The 24,469-nt window shown below is 33.8% G+C and overlaps 4 protein-coding genes across 4 annotated transcripts; 1 reads left to right on the top strand and 3 right to left on the bottom strand.

The window, feature by feature from the left end:
* Nucleotides 1-1,774: 1,774 nt before the first annotated feature.
* Nucleotides 1,775-2,455, bottom strand: LOC309401448 (olfactory receptor 10A3-like; the record flags this gene model as incomplete). The annotated part of the gene is made up of 1 exon (XM_081970514.1): nucleotides 1,775-2,455. One exon carries the CDS (start codon nucleotides 2,453-2,455, stop codon nucleotides 1,775-1,777), a length of 681 nt encoding a protein of 226 aa, XP_081826640.1.
* Nucleotides 2,456-7,772: 5,317 nt separating this feature from the next.
* On the bottom strand, nucleotides 7,773-8,705 carry LOC309401447 (olfactory receptor 5V1-like; the record flags this gene model as incomplete). Its single annotated transcript, XM_081970513.1, has 1 exon — nucleotides 7,773-8,705. The coding sequence occupies one exon, from the start codon at nucleotides 8,703-8,705 to the stop codon at nucleotides 7,773-7,775; it is 933 nt and encodes a 310-aa protein (XP_081826639.1).
* A 4,863-nt stretch (nucleotides 8,706-13,568) lies between these two features.
* On the bottom strand, nucleotides 13,569-14,495 carry LOC309401446 (olfactory receptor 5V1-like; the record flags this gene model as incomplete). The annotated part of the gene is made up of 1 exon (XM_081970512.1): nucleotides 13,569-14,495. One exon carries the CDS (start codon nucleotides 14,493-14,495, stop codon nucleotides 13,569-13,571), a length of 927 nt encoding a protein of 308 aa, XP_081826638.1.
* Nucleotides 14,496-23,530: 9,035 nt separating this feature from the next.
* On the top strand, nucleotides 23,531-24,469 carry OR11L1 (olfactory receptor family 11 subfamily L member 1; the record flags this gene model as incomplete). The annotated part of the gene is made up of 1 exon (XM_081970511.1): nucleotides 23,531-24,469. One exon carries the CDS (start codon nucleotides 23,531-23,533, stop codon nucleotides 24,467-24,469), a length of 939 nt encoding a protein of 312 aa, XP_081826637.1.

Below are 24,469 nucleotides of genomic sequence, written 5' to 3'. Positions count from 1 at the left end.
AACAGAAGACCTCCTAGATCCTTTCCAACTCTATTATGATTCTATGAATACTAAGTCAATATGAAAAGCCACATTCATTTACTGACTACATGATTTACTTAACTGCAGTGATTTACTTAACAACTGTGGCAAAAAAAGTCATAAAATTGTAGGCTACTCATTTAAACATGTCTTTACTGGTTCCAACTGTGGTCATAAGTCAAGGACTACCTGTACAAATCTTCCACCTTTATAGTCCAATAACATAGGTAGGGTCCTTTCTGAGCCTCTTTTACACCCACTAAACAGCTATGTGGTATTCTTTGTCTTATCTTATCTGGTCATTCCCTAGGAAGCATCTTCTCTCTGTAACTCAAGGCTATTCTCATCATTATAATAAGGGAAATAATATTTGATTCCCTTTAATTGATATTAAAGATGCAATTGTACCCTTATTATACTCTTTCCATTGATATTATTGGGTTAATTATCTGCCTATAGTTACTATGATATGCTCTAAATCTAGAGTTTCAAGGAAATTTGTAGAATAATATGTCTATTAGTAGTATATTTTGCCAATAATAGGGATCATGATACGAAATTGAATGTCCTGAAATCTACTAAAATCACAGTTTTTATAGCCACTATAAGTATACTTATTGGTTAAATAAGTAAATGTTTAAATGCTAATGAAAGAGGCATTAGACCTAAAGGCGATCTTCTTGCATTAAACCTGTGTATTTAGATTATTTTCTGCCTCTAAGCAATTGTCCAACTTCTCTGACAGATGTATCACATGAAATTTATGGATTTTATATTTAGACTCATTGGTTGGGCAATGACCTGTGATGCTTTTTGAATATAGTTGCAATTATGATTTTACCCCAGTGGTTTGAAAGACAACCAGAAGCATCTATGAAGGTGGAAACCAATGTAAGGACTGAAGACTACCATTCCATGTTGGACTTGACTAGTTCTACTGGCACAAAATAATTTCCTATTTCCATTTTATATTTGTTAGAAAATAGTGCTGGATTGCTTCCAGTTGAGTTTGTCATTAATGCAATCCTAATCAATCCCTATATCAAGATCAGACCAAGTACATACACAACTAAATTCTGCTAGCAAAAAAAGCTTAAAATTTATTTATGAAACATCAGAAAACTACAAAACAGTTAACTTATAGATTGCCTTCAGTATGTGGTATTGATTATCAGTTTGCATTTTCCCTTTTTACACTGCAGAAATAAGTTAGGAATTTCTGGACAGATAAAAGAGTATATTTTAATTGATGAAGTCTAAAACAATAAATCCATTTGTCGATGCCCAATTCTGGAACTATATTTTATCCATCAGAGTCCACTTACAGTGATAAGCAAAGAAAATTAAGCCACTCTTTATAGTTAAAAACTATGATATTGGCATTAAAAACTGGAAATATTATTAAAAATATTTTTATTTTTAACATAATGTAATTATTGATATCAAAAATATTAAACAGTAGATTTCTTTAATGTGTTATTTTAATACATAGACGTACTATAATAATTTAGAAGGCAACCACTTGTGTACCAAGTACGTTAGTTACATAGTCATAAAGAGCTTTAGGAAATAAACAATATATATCTCTCCAGATTTTGCACATTTCTTATATATTTCTAGAATGATGTACTGAACAGTCTTTTTAAAAAATTCTTGCACAATTTATAGGCAAGAGCATAGAGTCAGAAAATGATAAGTTTCACAAATATATAAATTGAGTGGATTCATACACAAAGTATGCATAAAGCAAGATTTAATTCACTTTAATTCCCATTACTTTAACTAAGGCCTCTTTAACATCTTTGTTCCTGAGGCTGTAGATGATAGGGTTCAACATAGGAGACACCAAAGAATAGAAGACAGCAGCTTTCTTTTCTTGATCTGCAGAGAGGTCAGATTGGGGCTGCAAGTATGTGAAGCTGATGGTGCTGTAGAACAATACAACAATGATGAGATGTGTGGCACAAGTAGAGAAAGCCCGTTGCCGCCCCTCAGTTGAATTCATATTGAAGATCACTTTGGCAATCTGGAGGTAGGAGAGCACTATAAAGCCAAGAGGCAGCATGAGGACAATTACACTCAGAGCAAAGATGAAGACCTTTATCATATAGGTGTCCAGGCAAGCTAGTTGAAGCACAGCTGGTGCTTCACAAAAGAAATGGTTGATTTCATAAGGTCCACAGAAGGGAAAATTTACTGTGCATACTGTTAGTGCTGCAGCATTGAAAAAGCCTCCAAACCAGCATATCCCAGCCATCTGTATGCACATTGGCATTCTCATGATGATGGGATATCGCAGTGGCCAGCTTATGGCTACATAACGATCATATGCCATAAGAGCTAAGATGAAACATTCCGTTATCCCACAGGAGAGGGTTAAGTTCATTTGGGCCATGCATCTGTTGTAAGAAATCATCTGAGTTTCAGAAGCCATGTGGGCTAGCATTTGAGGGGTAGTGATCAGTGTGAAGAATATATCCAGCAAAGATAAGTTACCAATGAAAAAATACATTGCTGTGTGGAGACGGGAGTTGATCCAGACCAAGAAGATGATCAGGCTGTTACCAACCACAGTAATAAGAGACATAGTGAAAAATATCATAAAAAGAAATAGCTGCAATATGGGATGATTGGTAAAGCCTAGAAGAATGAATCCATTCACTGCAGTCTCATTCTGAGTCCACATTTCACCCACCAAACTTCACCTATATGATAATCAAAACAACAATTGATTTTTCTTCAATACTTCAGCTGAAAAAGAAATATTATTTTCCATTTATATTTTGATTGTTATTTGGATTCTGTAGTTTTGTTCTGGTATGTAAACAGAAACCTAAAACTAATAAGAAACTTTAATACAAGCATTGAGCTTAATATTTATGAATCATATTGCAGAATAATTCATCTCATACAGATTTTGTGCATTTTTCATGAAAATTTCACCATGTTAAAAAGAATATTATTTACCAAGCAGGATAAATAGTATTCTTATCCAAGCATGATGGCATGCCTTCCTATGGTATGAAAAAGGATCTGCATATAAGTATTTTTATAAACACTACATCAGACAGTCCCTGTTATTAGTATGGAATAAAATTAAAAACGACCAGTATACTGAAATACCCATTTGGCTATCCACGATGGAAGCATACATACACCCAAATTTAATTGACTTGGAAAAATTGGCACATACAAATAGTTATTGAACAAACAGGGGGAGATAAAAACTAGACTAGAATTGGCATCGAAAGGGTGGTCTTATCTACAGATACAATCAAGGTTTGCACAAGATAGGAAAAAGGAAGGTATTGCCAAAGATTACACAAATATTAGATAAATTTCTGATAGAGACAGAAGATAGGCTGATCAGAGCACTGTACAGATTTCTGCTGGAATATTAACTTGAGGATGAAGATATCAAAGAAACTATGGTTGCCTGGGTGAAAATTTTTGGTTATAATCTGGAATTGGCTAAATGGGAAAAACTTTGGACACTTAAGTGGAAACTAACAATGCCCATGGTTTATAAAGAAAATCTGTATAAGATGTTCTACAGATGGCATCTTCCCCCAGCATGGCTCAATAAAATGTATAAATTTGTTGGAAATGTAAAAAAATGCCAGGCACTTCCTATCATATGTGGTGGACATGCAATGAGGCAAAAAAGATACTAGAAAACGATACAATCATGATTGGAACAAATGGTGGGTGATCAAATTTTGTTCAAACCAGAAATTTTTCTCCTAAGCATAATACCAGAGGGGTATAAGAAAGATGTGCTTTACCTAATTATACATGTATTAACTGAGGCATGTAAAATTTACACACAGTATTGGAAAAAAGAAAACACATCATCAGAGTTAGACATAATTAGGAAAATTTTGGCCTGTGTGGAAGCAGACAGGCTCACCCTAGAACTAAAAAATAAAGGGGAATTGGAATATTATGAAGTTTGGAACAGATTTTATGATTGGTATAAGACAAGGTGACAAGACTGGAGGAAACTGTAAAAATGTGATAGGATAAAAGGATAGATAATGTATTAAGTAGGCTAATAATTATTGGATGAGATTATCTGTATATAATGTGATTGTATGGTCACTACAATTTCGCAGTGCTGCACTGTTTTAAATTATATATATAATAATATGTGTGTGTGTTTGTGTTACAGTCTCCCTTTATTTTATCAGCACAAATACAACATATATATGACAACCTGACAGTGAGAACAATTAATCAGTGGAATAGCTTGCCTCCAGAAGTTGTGAATGCCCCAACACTGGAAGTCTTTAAGAAGATGTTGGATAGCTCTTTGTCTGAAACGGTATAGGGTTTCCTGCCTAGGCAGGGGGTTGGACTAGAAGACCTCCAAGGTCCCTTCCAACTCTACTATTGTATTATTATTGTATATATACATACATATATATACATACATACATACATACACACACACATATGTGTGTGTGTGTGTGTGTGTGTGTGTGGTATTTGTGCTGATAATCTAGATAATCTAGATCTATTTCAAGCTATTTAGCTCTCATCAGCTAGCCATGCCCTTGTTGGGATTCGAACCTGGACTTTTTACATATTACGCAGATATTTGGGCATACCAGGGGTTGTAACACAAATACATACATACATACATACATGCATGCATGCATGCATACATGCATACATACATACATATAGTTTCAGTGAGGTTTCAAATGCCATCTTCAGGCAATTAGACATACATACATACATACATACATACATACATACATACATACATACGCAGATATATATGTATTGCTTGACAGAATTTAAATCTCATTCTTCACAGATTTGACTTCTCAATAAAGAGAAGAGTTTCTTTTTTCATTTTTGTACCAAGGCAAATGTATTTCTGGCTTATTTTTTGTACAAATGCATGCATTTTTCTATAATTTTTAATTTATTTTTTTATAATTTTTAAGCATTATACAATAGGTTGCACCTTCCCATTCACAATAATAAAAAACAAAATATGGCTAAGTAATTTAAAGGTTTTATAGATCAACTACTTGATGGATTATATGTGAAAGATATTTAATATGCATTTTTCCTTTCTCATTCAATTAATGGTTAGTGATAAGTATTATATAATATATGTCAAGAAGATCCTTATTTACAATTTAGATTCTCAGTTGAATTAATTTAAAACTTTGGTATAGGACCTTTTTTATTGTGATATATAAGGCTTTAGATTATCAATCTCATTTCTCAATATAAGAAAAAGTAGTGTGGGTCATAGAGCTATTGCTATTGTTAGTCATTACTGTAGTTACAATTTCAAAATAAGTATGGGAATAAACATGCCTTCTAATAACTTATTTTGTTATTTAAACTTCATGTTTTTCCCCAGAATCTTGAAATTATAATGAAAGTATAATGATAGATAGGAGAGAGGGGGGGAGGGGGAAATTATATTTTAGTGCTTACAATTTACAAGTGAGAATGAAATTATCAATTTGAAAAATAACTTATTCTGTTATTTAAACTTCATGTTTTCCTCAGAATGAAAAATTCTTGTAATCTTTAAATTGAACCATCATAAATCTGAAGAAAACACTTGAAAATATCAGGGGATTTTAAACTTGTAATTTAGTATTTTATATACTTAACTGCACTTAAAACTCAGACACACTTGCAACACGATGCTTCATAAAAAAAATAAAACTTTAAAGAAATCATTTAATTCAATGTTTGTGAGCAGTCTTAGAAAAAAAAATTGGCTCCTCTTTAATATTGCACAATGATTCAATATGCATTTCTAGTAAGACTTAGTAATGTAAACTATAAGCTAGTTTTTTCTTTGAAAATGTTATCCCATATTTAAGGACTTGATAAAAATGCATAATTCAAAGGTCTCAATATTCTTTATGAAAGTAAAATTGCATGGCATAAATCAAACTTTTTCATTATTTCATTAGTTTATTTTTATTTCTTTGTTAATTTCGGGCTGTGATTGGCCCTTCGTTCATATAACCACATGTAATTCCAAATCCCACTTACCTTTTGTTCTAACCATTTAGAATGCTAACTGCAGCCGTACATCATCTATCTGTCTACCTACCCATCTACCTATCTCTCTATGAACAACAGTACTGAAATCATTGAATAACTCTGCATCTTCACCAGGTTCTGAAATGAAATATTTTTCAGAGAAAGAACTAGATTAAAATGAAAATCTAACAAGGAGAAACTATTACTTTCTCTGAAGTATTCAAAATATTTCTCTTGAGATTTTCCAAGCCTATTACCTTTTTTCATTCCCCAGGGTTAGTTAGCCTTAAAGAACAATTAATTTGAATCTCTAGGTTAAATAAAGTAGAAAGTTTTGTGTAACTATGAAAAAAAGGATTTTTTTCCTACACATTTGGGTGGCGACAGTGGTAGTGGTCAATGAGAAAGCTACTTATAGTAAGGGATATCTGATTGCTTTAACAACCATTTAGAGGTCATAGCAGTTTCTCCTGAGACTTGCTTTAGCCTAAGAATCTGCAGCTAATATGTGCTTAGAAACCTTCTTTATGGGAGAAAATTATTGATTCAGAACTTTACTGTAGATGTAAAAACTCCATCCAGTGAAAATATTTTGAGTATCTCCTTTACTGCATTTTAAACATATTGTACATCATCTTCCTGAAAATTGATTAGCATGTCATGAATTATTAATAAATTTAAAATAAATACTCTTTTAACCTAGCAAATAAAAGACCTCTCCATCATCATAAATTGAAGAGATCCTTCCAAAATTAATTATGAAACAAAAAACATTTTCAGAGATTGTGATTTGAAAGTTTTATTTCTTGATTAAATGATCTCATAACATTCCTTATGTTATTGTTGATTTCACCATTATTAACCCATACAAATGGAATTTGTATTTGAAAACAGTAGTTATTAAATATAAAGCAGTTTAAGACATTTAGTTGATTCTTAAAGTTATTTAAGAAATTAGTGGAAGATATGAAGCCAATTCATGTTAACCAAAGAACACATCCTGTTTTAGAAGTGATTTGTATATACTTAATTTGGTGAGGGATGACTGAGTGTGAATTTTTGACTAGAAACACAGGGTATGGTATCACCTGATGATGCATTGATAAACATTTAAATCTGAAGATATTCAAGGAAATTCCATATTTCCATTTTTCTCAGAGTTTATTCTGAGATTCAACACAATATTTCCAGTTACTTGAGGAGTTGCAGGGAACCATGGAGATGACTTTCGAAAAAGCAGCCAGAAACTGTTAAAGAAGAAGCATGAGTTAAATTCAGGTGGAGAGAAGAATATGTAAAACAGAATCATACTAGTTCTCTCCCTTACTCCTCCTGATATGAGAGTGTAGGAATGGAAAACAGGCAGTCTCAAAGGATACCATTTTATACTATCTTTATTATCAGAAACAGTATGTTTAAAACCAGATGTTTAATCTCATCTAGCATTCAATCTTCTGTTCCCATAAGTCATTAAATATAAAAACTGTTCTAAATTTACATGATGAAGAAAGAATTGAATAACCGACATCTGCAAAAATTCTTTGTACTGTTTACTGAACAACATCCTTTTAGATGTACATCTTTTACAATGAATAAATTGTGTATTAGAATAAAATAATAAGCAAATTATCATAAATTTTAGGAAAAAGAAATACTGAACATTGTAACACATACTTTTTTTTTGAAATTTATTTATATCTATCTATTATCAAATTATGTATCTAATCTTATACCTTAACTTTTTTAATTGTACTTCTCCAGGCATCTTTTATATCTTTATTGCGTAACGTATATATGATTGGATTTAAAAGTGGAGTTAAGATACTATATATTACTGAAATAAAATTAGCCTGATTTGAAGAATAACTAGAATCTGAACTCAAATAAGTGAGAAAAGCACTTCCATAGTATAGAAGGACCACTGTGAGATGGGAGGAACAGGTGGAGAAGGCTTTTTGTCTTCCTTCTGAGGAATGTATCCTTAAGATAGCTGAAATGATATAACTATATGACAGAAAGATGCATGCTAAAGGGGTCCAAGCAATAAAAATTCCAATGGAGAACAAGAGAACATGGTTAAGAGATGTATCTCCACAAGATAATCTTAGCAGTGGAGCAATATCACAATAGAAAGCATCCAGGTGGTTGTTGCCACAAAATGGTAACTGGAAGGCAAAGGTGGTATGTACCACTGAGTTGATTAAGCCACCAGCCCAGCAGGCTGGAGCCAGTTGGAGACAAATTTCTTTGCTAATAATCAAAGTGTAGCGTAGAGGATTACAAATAGCAACATAGCGGTCAAAGGCCATCACTGCAAGCAGAAGGCATTCAATGCCCACAAAAGAAAAAAAGAAATATGTCTGAACTACACAGCCCATATAGGAAATGGTGTTTTTCTCTGAGAGTAAATGAGCCAACATCTGGGGGATAGTGGTGCTTGTATAGCAAATGTCCAGAAAGGAAAGATTTCCAAGGAAGAAATACATTGGGTTTTGGAGTTTCTGGTTCATCAATGTCACTAGGATAATAAAGCTATTCCATACCACAGTGAAGAGATAAATGATGAAAAACCCAATAAAGAGCAATAGATGGATCTCCTGCAGATTTCTAAAGCCAAGTATGATGAACTCAGTCAAATCAGTTTGATTTTGTATTTCCATATCTCAATGAAAACAAGGAAACAACATTCTATAAGGAATAAGAAAATCAATTTTGGTACGTTTAAATAGTATATACATAGAATTAAAAGCAGCACAAAACAAGAAATAGGACATAGTTGTGGTTTCAGTGTAATCTTCTTTTCAAAGAAGGTAAACATTTAGTATTGCAAATGTAAGACAACAAACCATTTAGGCACATCATCTTCTTTTTAACGGACATATACGCTTTTATAAATTAGTTACAAAACTAATGGGAGAAGTTCTGAAAATAAAAAGAAAGCAAAGTATGGACTAAAGCATGGAAATCAGATAAAGAAAAACCTCTTTCCCTCTCCTTCTTCATATAATTAACTCAATAATCAGCTGTGTTTTTATTAACTTTAGCTAATGATCAGTCTCTAAGATATTTACAATAAAGTGTGGTAAATTTGGAGTTTCTTATTACATAAATATTCTAGAATTTAGAGGGATATAAATTCAGCAGAAGTCCTTGAAAATACAAATTCTTTATTATCTTAACAAAGACACAGACACAATGTTACTGTGAGTACAGCTGTCAATTTCATTTGCCATTCATCATCCAGTGTTCTTGGCTGAAGACAACATTCTTCAACAAATTCATTCAGCATAATGTTTCGGAGCTGAAGAGGCATCAATAATAATGATCTAAGACATAGAATAGTTGGAGTTTCCCTTTCCCCCCCTGAAAATGACATATAATGATAAGTGCTGCACATACAATAACCCTCTTTACATTTTCAACAGTACATACTTTTCACCTAATTTAATAATAGGATCATTAATACCAAAACTTTTGATATCAAACATAATAATTAATTGGTATTACCAAAGTAAGCTATGTCTATTTCAGGGTATAACATGTCATACTGTCTGCATCCTTTCCATGTTTGCTTTACAAAATAATATTTATTATTTATACAGATATGCATAGCACAAAGATCTCTAGGGATTTTCTACCCAAGATAATATCCCCTTATTTTCCAAAGAACAACATATACTCCATTGATTGGTGAAAAATAAAGTATATTTTAAAGGTTTATTTCATTTCATGTTTTATTATGTGCCACCATATGTCCAGTAAGACGCAGTAGAGGAAGTTGGCTTTAGCTGAGTTTTACAATAAACATCTGAATTTTAACTACCAACATAAGAGGAATATAAAGTTTGTCTGAAAAAAGTAACTCTGTGCTGAAATATAGCTACTGTGTGTAGAGAGGATTTTTTTAAAAGTTGGTATTTAGGATAGTATAATGTTCATTGTCATGCAAAACATATACAGTACATTGTGCCTTCGAGTCAGGGTTGAGTCTTGGTGCCTGAAAAGTCCTTATTATTTTCTTGCCAAAATTTCAGAAGTTGTTTGTCCTTGACTCCTCTTGAGGGTTGAAAGAGAATGACTGGTCAGAGATTAGCCAGCTGGCTTTGTACTTAAGGTGGAACTAGAACTCATAGTTACCTCATTTCTATCTTGATGCCTTAATGTTACATTAAACTGATTCTCGCACAGGAATATACCCTCTTTCCCTAAAAATATGACCTGCCCAGATAATAAGCTCAATTGGCTTTTGAGCACATGTGCTAAAATAAGCCCTCCCCCAAAATAAGCCCTACCCCAAAATATTGCAACACAGCAGCGGCCATTAGGTGACCACGCTCGCCGCCTCCTGCACCTCAAAAATAATAAGATCTCCCCTAAAAGAAGGCCAAGTGTTTATTTTGGGTCAAAAGAAAATAAGACCCTGTCTTATTTTCGGGAAAACACTGTACCATAGTACTATCTGTTTCATTCTATTATTTTAAAGCTTTTATAAGAACTGCAGTTATTGAACATAGTTTGTGTTTTCAGCAGACTTTCAGCTTTAATTGCAAAATTCATATGTGGAACTAGGAAGATGTGCAGTAATGGAAAGAAAGTGGTTTTTTAATAAATCTCTCCCCCCCCCATTACAAATTTTCTCCGTGGGAGAGATCTGTACAGTATTTATGAAATATTTACCTCAGTAATATACTAAATTTTATTTTACCTTCTTTCTTTCTTTCTTTTCCCAAAAACATTTCTAGCACTTTTCATTTCTCTAGAAAAAGAAGACTACTATGAAGAAATTTCTTATGAAAGATTTCCACCATTTATTTATACTCCAAATGTTACTTTGTATCTAATATTTATTAAACAAGTTTATATAGTAATCAAACACACATATGTGACTCTAGGCAGCTTACAATATTTTTTTAAAAATCCACCATATAACAACCCACCCTCCACAAAAAAAATCCTTCACATTCACTACGGCAGTAACAACACAATCAAATTAGCCACTTAATTGGTTCACTCTCCATTCATAGTCATCTCGTTCACTGACAAAATCACATTTTAAGATCTTCAAAAGGTTTTTTTTTTTTTTGCAAAACTGTTCAGGCCACTATATTCTGAAACTTCAAAGACAGCCCTATTCAAACTGATGACAACAGTCTAAGTAGGAGGTACTGTAATCAGGGTATGAGAAGGGCAAGTTGGTCAGGAATGCATGTAACTGGCATACAATCAACCAACCAACTAATCAATCAATCTTTATTATAGTCACAGAACAGCAAGCTGGCATACAATATGAAGTTGTGCAACTGGTACTTATTTCTCAAGCCTAGGAGAATTTCATATAGTATGCAATGGGTAAGACTGGGGCAATGCAACCCTATCCATGACCAATGATGAAAATTTTCCAAGAACCAAGTGCCAGAGCCTTTCTGTCTTACCAAGGTTTAGTTTTAGCTCATTCTTCATGATCCAGACCATAATAGCCTTTAGACAACAAGAGAAGATGGTGACAATATCATTTACTTCACCACGGGCAGAGATTTATAGCCTAATATCATGAGCATATTGATGATATCTCATCCCATGTTGACAGATGATCCCTCCAATTGTTTTATGTAGATATTAAATGGGAGCAGAGAAAGTACTGACCCCACAAAACAGGGGCAGGGATCAGACTTCTTAGAGTTCCATCCAGTTCTTAAATAAAAATCATATTGATTTTTGGAGATTACCTACATAAGCCCATGTAGTTTTCTGGTTTTTCTGTTTTACTATTTCCTCTTTTTTAAGTCTGAAAGAAATTGACTATCCCAAGGTGATGCAGTTGGTTTTGTGTCCAAGCCTAGACTACAAATCAGAACTTCCCATTTCAAGTCTGATGCCTTAACCGCTACACCAAACTTTAAGTCATTAATCATCTATTAATCTTGAATTCCTATTCAAGTGATTAAATAGATACATGAATCTCCAATTTGTAATTAGATAGTTATCAAATATCAAGAATAGATAGGATGCTAAAGATGAAGTAAAGCTTTTGAACTTTTGATCAAGCAAGACTTTAATAATGGTAAAAATATTCCATAGCTATGAAAAGATATATGATTAAGCACTTTCCAAAAACTAATTCAGGATATGGATCTCTTCCACACCTGAAAAGCATAGAAGAATGAATTCAGTCAACACAATCTATTTTTACAATTCTATGTCTAAACCGTATGATAGAATTACAATATAATAAATGATTCATGCTTAAATGTTACAGATTTTCTTCCCTTTTTGTGAGTAAAAATTGTAAAATTTGCAGAATTCTTTTTTCTTCCTCAGGCAAAATCATATATATTTTTCTCTAAGCAGCTTTTTTAAAACATATTTTGGACCTTTATATGCTGTTCACATATTTTGGGAGTTAATATTAAGGTAATGGCATTAATTCATAAAAAAAGAGTACATGGATAAAGCATGTAATTTCTACGTTAACGACTAGTTCTCCCAATAATGTCCAGTTCCAGGTAAATCATACAACTGTACAGTTTGACCACAAACACAAAATATAAGATTCCCAACAGACACTGCTCTCTTTATGGCTGAATACATTAAACAAGAGAAGATCCAAGGGAAACATTTTTGTTCTCTACACTTTCTAAATATCCGTCTCTCAGTGCTATAATTCACTTTACTGCTGGTTGTCCTCTTTTTCCTTTTCCTTCCTCATTTCCATCATTATTGCCTTCTTTAAAAAGTTAGGTATTCACTCACAAGGGGACCCAATTTATAGAATTTTCTTTTTAATGCATTTTGCCAGCATTAATGACATATAATAGCAGTCATTGATTTACTTTTCTTTCAGAGGAGTGATAACTATCTGAGATTAATGGTAACTTTTTATTAGGTATACATCAACCTTACCTTGAAAGTTAGATACCTAATATATAGTAAAGTGTTAGATAGCAAATCTATCTGACTTTGCCTGAGTCTGAAAAACTAATCAGGGGCTGTTAGCACTTTGGTAGAAGAACAATATAATGGAAGCTTGCCAAATGCTAGAAAAAAGAAAATGACATGTTAATATTGTATGTGCAGGCCATTATCACAAAACAAGGTTCACTCATGGGAGTGAATATATTTTATCTCCTTGTACTCCATTTTCTCTTCCACCTTGTTTTTAATAGAAGAAATAGGTGTAAACTCTGCCTCAGCTGATTAAAAGATTAAAATCTACCAGGCTTAATTTCAAAATAACAACAACAGAGGCCAGTCTATTTAAAGCATTCTTGATTTATCTATTTCATTTTTACCTAGTATCAGAGTACTCTGGGCTATTTATTAATTTCATTAAAGATACATAAGTAAAATATATGAGAAATTCCATGCAATTCGAATCATATCATTATAATATGATGAGCTTGCGGTATATTATCACTTTTAAAATATGTATAAAGCCCTTCCTAGCTTAAGACCATAGTCGGGGGGGGGGGGGGAAGGGGAAAAACCTTTTTACCCTATATGCTTCTATCTAAATGTTACAATATTTAAATCTTTCCCATTATACTTCTCCAAGCATTCTTTACATCTTTGTTACGCAAAGTATATATAAGAGGGTTTAGTAATGGAGTCAAGATACTATACATTAGTGGGATCAACTTGGTATTAGCAGAAGACTGGGAAGGAACAGGTCTCAAGTAAGTGAAAATGCAACTGCCATAATAAAGTAGAACCACTGTAAGATGAGAGGAGCAGGTGGAAAAAGCTTTTTGTTTTCCTTCTGCAGAATGCATCTTCAGGATTGTGGAGATGATGTATGCATATGAGAGAAGGATGCAAAAAAGAGGTGTCCATGCAATGAGTAATCCAATAGATAGCAAGAGCTTTTGGTTGAGAGCAATGTCTCCACATGACAACTTTAGCAGTGGAGGAATATCACAGTAGAATGCATCTAGGCGATTGTCTCCACAAAAAGGTAACTTAAAGGCAAAATAAGTATGTATTGCAGAGTTAAGAAAACCTCCAACCCAGCAAGCTATAGCTAATTGGAAGCAGACCCATCTTCTCATAAATAATGAGTAGTGCAAAGGATTGCAAATAGAAACATAGCGATCCAAAGCCATCACTGCCAGAAGAAGACATTCCGTCCCTACAAAGGAGAAGAAAAAGTACAATTGGAGAACACAGGCTGTATAAGAAATGCTGCTTCTGTCTTTGAGAATAAGATCCAGTATCTGTGGAATTGTGGTGCTAGTGTAGCAGATGTCAAGAAAAGACAGGTTACCCAGAAAAAAATACATGGGGGTTCTGAGCTTCTGATCCAAAATTGCAATAGCGATAATGGAAATATTCCACAGCATTGTGAAAAAATAGATAGTCAGGAATACACTGAAGAGGAAGTACTGTAGTTCCTGCAGGTTTTGAAAGCCAAGGATGATGAACTCTGAAAGCATAGTTTGGTTTTGTATTTTCATGCTTTATCCCAAATAAGTTACTCCTTGTTATCAAATCAAATCAATCTTTTATTTATAAACCGCGCCCTTTCCTAAACAGGACTCGGGGCGGTGTACAGTCATTATTAAAAATCATATACATATCAAAATAGAATACATATACATAAACATAGACATAGACGGAGGAGGTAGAAAATATACTGTACCATATTTAATTAAAAATACAAATAAGATTAAAATTCCCTTAAAAATTCCACGATAAGATGTTTGCCAGGAGGTGAAAGATGGGCTATAAATCGGCTAAGCCAGCTAATTGGAACAGGTGGGTCTTAAGCTTCTGTCGGAAGGAGCGGAGGTAGTTATGGTAGTTTATAGTAGTTGTAAAGCAGCTTAAAGGGAGAAAAAAATCAAAGTAAATTATATGCAAATTGTGAATATTTGAATGAAGCCAAAAGGTAAAGAAATCCATTCTGTATAAGATCCAGCACCTATGCCTTTCAGCACCTAGATTCTTTTCCAGCCATTAATGTCCAAATATATTTATGTGGAATTCAAACAAATCAAAACAAAAATATTTCTTAAACATTTATGTAACTTCTTTGTGTTCTCTAAATTGCATAGTTTGGAATTTTGTTTTTATGGATTTGGAGTTAATGTCTATTGTTGTTTAAAGAGAGTGACATATCACCTATGCTTTAAATGTTGAATTCTGAAACTATTCATTTGATTTCAAGATGAGCTTGAATTCTTTAACTTCTCAGTCATAGCCATAACATTTCCTTGAAAGCATCATGGAGATGGTTTACCAGTGTTTTCCTTCCTTCCTTCCTTCCTTCCTTCCTTCCTTCCTTCCTTCCTTCCTTCCTTCCTTCCTTCCTTCCTCTCTCCCTCCCTCCCTCCGTCCCTCCCTGACCTCTCTAGTTCATAAGGCAATCCACTTTGGTTTTGAAAACATAAATTTGAATCCTAGGTTTAATGTTATTTAACTCTGTTTTAATATACTTAGCCAAAGCTGGTTTCCATGAGAACAATAGTGTTTAGACCTCAACTTGGAATACTTAAAGATTTTAAAATTTTCACTTGTACTTGCAATTGTTATTGTAGAACTAAATTGGAACTATAAATAACATGTCGGATGCAAAAATTTTTGCATTAAAATGGATTGCTGTGGGGATAAACATCCTTCCTTTGAATAAAAATATTAAAGTAAGATTACATAGATTTGCTTTTGATTTCAGAACTATCACCTTGTAATGCTATTGCCAGAACAGAACATGCATAAGTAAAATACCAGATAACTAAAATTCTTGATCCTGAATTTTTCAACTATATTTTTTAAAAACACTTTTTCTCAAAAATGTAAATTTTAGTTTATTTCTAATTGAGTTTTAAGCCTAGTATAGTGTGTGAGAGCAAAATTTTCTACATATACCAAAGCACAAATTCTCTTTTTGGTTAATAATGAACAGTAATCATCAACCTGAAACAATATACTTTCCAATCATTGATGCAGATACAATTTTTAAAGTTATAAAAGTCTAATTTGAAATCCAAAAGTGTTATTTCATTTAATTTTTTGATTTGATAAAATATGTGGTTATAAACTGTAAAAGGGAAATATCAAAATAATTGTAACTTCATTTTCCCCATTCCCAACTTTTGAAAGAAGGGGGCAAAAATGCAGACCTAACAGACCCTTTAGAGGGCATTTACCTGTAAAGAATCATAGCAATAAATGTTTAATCTACTAAATATTTTAACTCTTTGAACTATTGCCCAAAGCCAGTTTTAAAGCAAATCAAGAAGAGATGAGGAAAGAATAGAATAGAAAAATCCCCATTGTCTAGAAAGGACACTCTAGAAACTATACTTAATGTTGAATGCATATTAATGTTAGATGAATGTTAATCTTAACTAAAAAAATTAAACACACTAAAGCTTAAAAACTGAGAATTTTATCATTCTCTGACTACTTCCATTTTGGGGGTAGAAGTCTTGTTGGCATGGGTGATTTCTTTTTCAAAGCAGGACACATAGGTGATGTTTGAGATTCTTGTTTTTTTATTTATTTGCAAACTAAAAGTATGCTTTGAGTGGTCCCAAATGTAGGAGGGGATACAAGGTAGAGTATCAAATCATTTTTTAACCTCTTTGAAATGATTCAAATGTATTTGGTTTTATTTAATAGCTGCCCTGAATTTAAATCAGCCTTGAGGAATCGCAATCATATTTTATGTACAACAAACTCAATTATATTACATTACAAATTCATTTAAGTTTTAAATAATTCCTGGTTTATTTACATTACATTGAAGGGAGTTTTATTATGTGAACTAAACAATTCCTTCAATATAAGCTTCAAATGTGGGTTATAGAAATATGCTTATCTAGCCCTAAAATGATATCTTTGTTACCTGCAAAAGAACCATTGTTGTTTCATTCCTTTCCTCCCAACTGCTCCATGCTCTTTTGCATTTAATTTTCAAACCTGACAGAAAGTAGCTTCAAATTTCTATCCTAAGAGTCTTTAAACCAGAAGTATGGAGTTATTCCCTGATGTAAAGTAACATTTTAGCTAATCAACAGCACCATAATAAATTGCATAGAAAGTCCCTATGTGTTTGAGTAAATTAAGACATGAATAATCTCATTTAGCAACTGTATTTTTAGAAATATGCATTATTTGATTACATCTATATCTGTCTGCCTGCCTGCCTGCCTATCTATTTATCCATCCATCCATCATCTTCAAGCTAGCTAGCAAATTTATATAGCTTTAAAAAATAAAATCCATTATACTAAATTAAATTAAGCTTTGCAGGAATTTACCAAATTAATTCAGGAAGCCCATCATCAGATAATTTATTCAAAGAAAATTTCCCCAAATTATGTTACTTACTGTGTCTTGCTGTACTGTTCTGGAAACATACCATGAATTGAAAATACCACAGTAGTAATGGGAAACTTTAAATACCCTAATATCAACAGGGAGACAACTCTGCAGCAAGTGGGAGATCAAATAGATTCTTAATCAACCTAGCTAACAACTTTGTCATCCAAAAGGTAGAGGAGGGAACTAGGGGAAAAGCTATACTGGACTTAATTTTTACAATTAATTATTCTTCTTAATTCTTACTACTTCTTCTAATAGAGAAGAAGTGAGAGAGGGAGTTAAAGTTCTTGGAACTTTGGGCAACAAGATCTTATTGGAATTCAATATAATGCAAATACAAGCAATAGAACATAATCCAGCCAGTGTTTTAAATGTTAATGAACTGATTTTAACAATTCAGGCAGACCCTAAGAAAAAATCCATGGATGAAAATTCTAAAGTGGAAAACAAATCAAGAAGCATGGGAAACTTTGACAAATGATCATAAAATCACAATACCACTGGGGGAAAACACCCCCAAAAATTGAAGAAGAAACCAGCATGATTGCACAAATAAACTGATAAATTGATAAACTGAAAGACAAAAGGAGCAAGTACTAAGAATGGAAAGAGGGACACATAACTAAGGCAGAATATCAGCAGATAGTCTGAATCTGCAAAAATTAAGTCAAGAAAGTAAAATATCATAATGAACAAAGACTTGCAATGAAAGAGAAAGGAAGTAATAGGCAGCAGAGAGAAAGCAGAAGTGCTTAACCATTCTTTCACACAAAAAGAAACTATAGCCCAAACTGCCAAAAATCTAACTGTAAAAGACAGACTAGAAATAAAAATTAAAATAAGCAAGAAAATGGTTATAGAACACTTGTCTGATCTTGATGAATATAAATCATGGTAACCTGATAGATTATATCCCAGAGTTCTGAAGGAACACAAGTGTTATCACAAAGCCATTGTACCATATCTTTCAAAAATCCTGGAACAACGGAAAATTACCTTAGGATTGGAAGAAAGCTGATGTGATTCCCATCTTCAAAAAAGAAAAAAAGAAAACAGGACCAGGAAACTACAGACCAATCAGCCTAACATCAATAACTGGGAAGATACTGGAAAAGATATTTTTTAAAAAATAAGTCTGTGAACATTTAGAAACAAATAAAGTTGTATCTAGTAGCCAGCATAGGTTTATTAAAAACAGATAATGCAAACAAATCTTATTTCATTTTTTGACAAAGGGACTAAATTAACAGATGAGCAAAATGCTGTGATCATAATATATTTAGACTTCAGCAAGACATTCAACAAAGTCGAGCACAACCTACTTCTTCAGTAAATGAGAAAAATGTGAGATAGACGACATCACCACCAGATGGATTTGTAACTGGCTGAAAAAAGCATATTCAACAAGTAATCCTTAATGGGAAGTAAGCAGTGGGTACCTCAAGTTCCCATTTAGGCCCACTATTCTTCAGTATCTTCATAAACAACTTAGATGAGTAAACTCATCAAATTTGTAGATGACACTAAGCTGGCAGGAATAGCCAACACTCCAGAAGACAAGCTCAGAATCCTCAAAAATATTGACAGAGTTGAATTTATGTGCATTGAAGTTAGCTAAAAAAGAATATGTGGAACTTAGTTCACCCTTCATGGCTACCATCTTAACCTGCTTAATCTAAGATCCCTGAAGTATGTGCCAACCATCTCTCAACAAATTCACCCCAAAAGACTGGATGAAATTTGTCTAATATGAGTGGCCCAAGGATGGCTTCTTGAAAAGAAGGTACACTGCCACTTTTTAAAGGCAGGCAATATCATGTTTCCTTGGCAGCAGTTAACCACAGCTTGGATTCAACCACATGCCTCCTCCCAGGTGGCCTTAACAAATCAGGAAGGACATGAGCCCATCCAAAAGACAGATGGGCAAGCTAACAGACACAAGGATACTGCCCACTTTTTCAATTACATTTATAATATATATAATATGCTGGTCTTGTTGTATTCGGGTCTTTTCCATTGTAAGATTGAGATTGTCTTGGCAACATTTCGGTGAATACACACTTCCCATCTTCAGGCTTGTGTTTTCGGCTTAAAGCGTGGTTGGAGTTGCCATCTTTCTATAAATCTTGATGGGGGTGCGTGGAGTGCTGGCTTTGTTTCAGTAAGTGGATTGATTGGCTGTGTGGTTGTATTATGATTGGTAGATTGGTGCTGATTGGTGCTGGCTGTGTGTCCGTTGTTGTTTTGTGTTGTAACAGCCTGTGATGGGTAGGGCTCATTTGTTGACTAGGGCTGGTTTCCAGATGTCTGGTAGACAGGAGGTATCATCATGTTTATTCATGTTGTGGGGGTGTTTCTCTATTTCAATAGCTTCCATTATTATTCTCTTGTTTAATTGTTCAGTTTTTGAGCTTAATTTGGTTCCTTCAAAACTAATTTCATGTCCTGTAGCTTGGTGCTGGAAAAGGGAGGAAGTTTTTTTTTTCTTACTGCATTATTGTGTTCTGTGATGCATTCATTTATTCTCCTATGTATGTTGCATGGCAGATTTTGCATGGTATTTCGTAGACTTAAGATGTTGGCTATTTTTTGGTCAGTGTTGAAGTCTGCCTTGATATTGTGTTTGTGGAGAATTTTGCTGATTTTATCTGTGGTGCCTTTGATGTAATGGAGGAGGGCGATGCCATTGTCCTTTTCTGTGTCTCAGTTCTTGGGGGGAGTCTCCCTTTGGATTGGGTTGATAATTGTTTTTCTTGGGAATCCATTGGAGATTAATACGTTTGTGAGAGTGTGTAATTCAGTTTTCAGGTGGTCTTTGTTGGCTAGGCATTTGGTTCTGTAGATGAGGCTACAGAGTTGATCTGTGCAGGGTGGTGATGGGATTGTGCATTTAAGTAGCAGTTGGTGTTTTGTTTTTTTTCTGGTAGATGGTGTGTCCTAGGGAGCCATTGGGTTTTTTGTAGATTAGGACATCCAGAAAGGGAAGTTGTTTGTTTGTTTCTATTTCCATGGCGAATTGTATTTTGGGGTGTAGGCTATTGAGATATGTGAGGGAGTTGTCCAGTTTTTCTTTCCCGTGTGGCCAAATCATGAAAGTGTCATCAACATAGTTTGGGGCATCTGGAAGATTTCTCTCTGGGGATGATTCTTTGCTGAATCTCTTCAGTGATGGGAGAGGCTTTTATTTTGGATTTGGTGTTTTTTTCCAGGTAGGTGGTGGAGTCTGTGTTAAGAAGTTTGTAAGCGGGGTCTTGGAGTAGGTTGGATAGTTTGGCTTGGTAGTTAGATGTGTTCATTACCACATGATGTTATGTTGTCGTCTTTCCTCAGGTTGGTGAGTGCTTTTTCTTCTTCTTGCTGTAAGTTGCTTCTGGGTGGATTACTGGAGCAAACGACATTGGTGACTGCAAGACTGATTTTATTGGCTTCATCTAGGTTGATTTTGGTGAGTGTAGCTTCAACTTCATATGCTTATGATGAGCATATGATGTCTTCAGGTGGGATGCATTTAGAGGCGACTGCAAAGTTGAATCCTCTGGAAAGGACATTGGTTTCAGCTGTGGTGAAGGTTCTGTCTGATATGTTGTGTACTGTTTGTTTCATGAGTTGCTGTGGAGGGGGGTTGGACTTCTGTTGTTTTTCTATTCTGTGGAATTTGTTGGTGTGTGTGTCTGTCTTGTAGGAGGTTTCTATTTCGGCTCTCCAGAGGGCTAGTTGTTTGGATTTGTCCCAGATTGCTGGGTGGATTTTGTTGCTGAGGTGAAGCAACAAAACATATAGGTGAACATCTCTTACATACATAATACATAATAAATGCATAATAATACATACATACACACACACACACACATATGTATGTATGTATGTATGTATGTTTGTTTGTTTGTTTGTTTGTTTGTTTGTTTGTTTTCGTGGATTTTCACTGGTATAGGTATGCTGGTCTTATTGTAGTCAGGTCTTTTCCCGTGTAAGATTGAGATTGTCTTGGCAAAGGTTCAGCAAGGTCTCACTCGCCATCTTCAGGCTGGGTTTTGGGCTCACTTTAAGAGTTTTAGTTTTTAGTCTAGAAAACATTCAGATTGCCTGAAATAAGTTTCTGCCCATATTCTTAATTTGTAATATGGAAAACTATAATTAAGTTGAAAGGATTCATTCAGGCCTTCCCAAATCCTCAGAGTCTCTGCCAAAGATCTCTCTCTCTCTCTCTCTCTCTCTCTCTCTCTCTCTCTCTCTCTCTCTCTCTGTGTACTTCAAGGTATATAGAGACATACCAATTGTATTTAATTTTCTTTCATGAAGTAAATGGTGATGAAATTGCTTTGAGCCTAATATTCTCTATTCCCAAAAGAGTAATAACAGCTCTAATTTCTGCTATCTCTAATGTCAATATTTTTCTTCAAAGCTTTTTCTTTCTTGCATTTTTGGGATAAAGGCTCTTCTTTATTAACACCCAAAAGATGAGTCTTGATTTTTTTTTTTTTTGTGGGTCCTTAAAAAATTTTCTCCCTGAGGTGATGTCCAAGGCTTGATAATCATGGTCCCTGTGTTTCTTTAACCAGAAACATAGGATCCTGAGGAAGCCCTACCTCATTTTCTTTATAGTTCTGGATGCTTAAATGAAAGGTACTGTTTCAAATAAATTGTAATTTCTTATTGGCCTTTGAAAGGAAATGAAACAAGGTTTATCTTAGGTTTATTGTTTTCTCTGGCCTTTTAGATGAGCCCTACATGTTTAATTTATCAGTTCTTAAATAATATAGAAATCTATAGACTAAATGTTCAGTTTAATTTGTTGCTGATTAACTGTTGCTACTTATTTTACTTTGGATATTTATATAGCTTTTATCCTGATCACAGCACATGATGAAGGGACGTTTACTCTAAGATTTCTCAGATATAATCATGAGCTATTCATATAAAACTGATAGCATAATTATTTTAATTGTACATTGAGGTCCATGATTTTTTTAAAATAATCACATCATAGATGGAAATGGAGAGAATAAAATAGCCTATCACCAAAATAACTAGTACCTCAATTGCAATTTATCAGAAATATAATTTCATATAATGTATTAAACATAATGTGAAATTTGCTCATAGATGGATAATTCTGTGAATAACTAATATAATTTCTAATTCTTGTATTCTATTTAAATATAAAGTTTATATTTATTTGTATTAAATATCAATCTGGTTTCATCAATGCTTAGATCTGTCTACTTTTTATTCTAATTTAGTCAGATTATTCTCCCATTTATAGAGTGGATAAGCATTGATGTTCTCATCCCAGTTGAATTCTACAGTTGAATTCTACAGGACATGGTACAGAAGTAATATTCAGTAATATATCTCAGAATAGGCAATGGTTGTTAAATTAGATCATTTCAAGAAAGGTTAAAATGAATTCACAAACTATTATGTATGAGACCTAAATGGACCATCCTCATTTAAAGATACACCAAAACTGAAAATCAGGAAAATAAAAACCTAGAGAACAATTATAGTTCAGCTGATAATTTCACTTTAAAAATAAGCACAACCAAAGAACTTATGATAGTTGCTTTGGTACAAGTACATGTAAAATAACTTTATTTTTAAAACCTATAATTTTATTTACAGTTGCTATCATTATTATTTTTTTCTCTCTCTCTCTTTCAGCATATTCACGCTAGATTTCTACACTAGACTTTTGCAAACAACTTGGAATGTTTGAATTTGAGCATTGTCAGCACTTTTTAATCACAATTAAGGTCCAGCTGTGCCATAGCTAAATTAACAGAAAAGCTATGGTTTGATTTGTGATGCTATTGCTCCATCCTCCTATTTAAGCAAGCATTTTTTTCTTGTTCCTGAGTTCAGGCATTTTAAAGGAAACACTTACAATTTCTATAGCCTAGATTAAGAAATAAGGGTGAAATTAACAAGAGCATTGTGTATTTCCCCATCATCTCTTCTGCAGACTCGCCAGGGATATTTGCTCCTTGGTTTTAGTATTTTAGGTCGTGATAAACATGGATCATCTTCATTATGCTTCTTAGAATTTGAGAAATAAAGAATGTAGCATGAATATGTTATTAGACATCAGTCTCCTCACACCTCATAGCAGCAATATATTACAATTGAGTTACATTTGTAGGAGAACTTAAGAACATTGAACCAGATGGAGAACCACAGTACCATATCTGAATTCCAGCTTCTAGGGTTCCAGATCCATCCAAAGTGGGAGATCATCCTTTTTGCTCTATTCTTATTTATTTATATATTAACTGTCATGGGAAATGTGATTATCATTGCAGTGGTCAAGTTGGAGTCATTTCTTCACTCTCCTATGTATGCTTTTCTCCAAAACCTTTCTTTCCTAGAAATTTGGTATACAAGCACAATTGTGCCTAAAATGCTCCGCAGTCTTCTCTGGGAAACCAACACCATCTCTTACAAAGGTTGCCTGACACAGCTTTACTTTTTTGTCTTCCTGGGGGCAACAGAATGCTTTCTTTTATCTGTGATGGCATATGACAGATTTCTGGCCATATGTGATCCATTGCATTACACAGTAACCATGAACAGTCAGTCCTGTACTCGACTAGCAATTGGGTCTTGGGTGATTGGGCTCATCACAGGACTGTTGCCATCTTTGCTGATCTCCAAATTATCTTTCTGCAGATCCAACCAAATCAATCATTTCTTTTGTGATATCCCACCTTTGCTGAAGCTCTCTTGTTCTGATACTTCAATCACTGAGATTACTATATTTGTGCTCTCTTTGTTGGTCCTTTTTACATGTTTCTTGCTTACATTGGTGTCTTATGCCTTCATCATCATTACTATTCTAAAAATTCCTTCTGATTCTGGAAGGAAAAGGGCCTATTCCACCTGTGGCTCCCACTTAGCTGTGGTGATAATATATTTTGGCACAATGATCTCAATGTACGTTCGCCCCAATATTAACTTTTCCTCAGAGCTGAATAAGGTGATGTCTATTTTCTACACAGTCATAACACCTCTTCTGAACCCTGTAATTTACAGTCTGAAGAACAATGATTTCAGAGGAGCCATTCAGAAATTAATTCAGAAGAGGTATGCCCAACATAGCTTGTAA

This window comes from Natrix helvetica, assembly GCF_964273705.1.
Source record: "Natrix helvetica genome assembly, chromosome: Z".
Taxonomy (NCBI): Eukaryota; Metazoa; Chordata; class Lepidosauria; order Squamata; family Natricidae; genus Natrix; species Natrix helvetica.
Note: the sequence above shows the minus strand (reverse complement) of the source record. Positions and strands in the feature narration are given on the sequence as shown.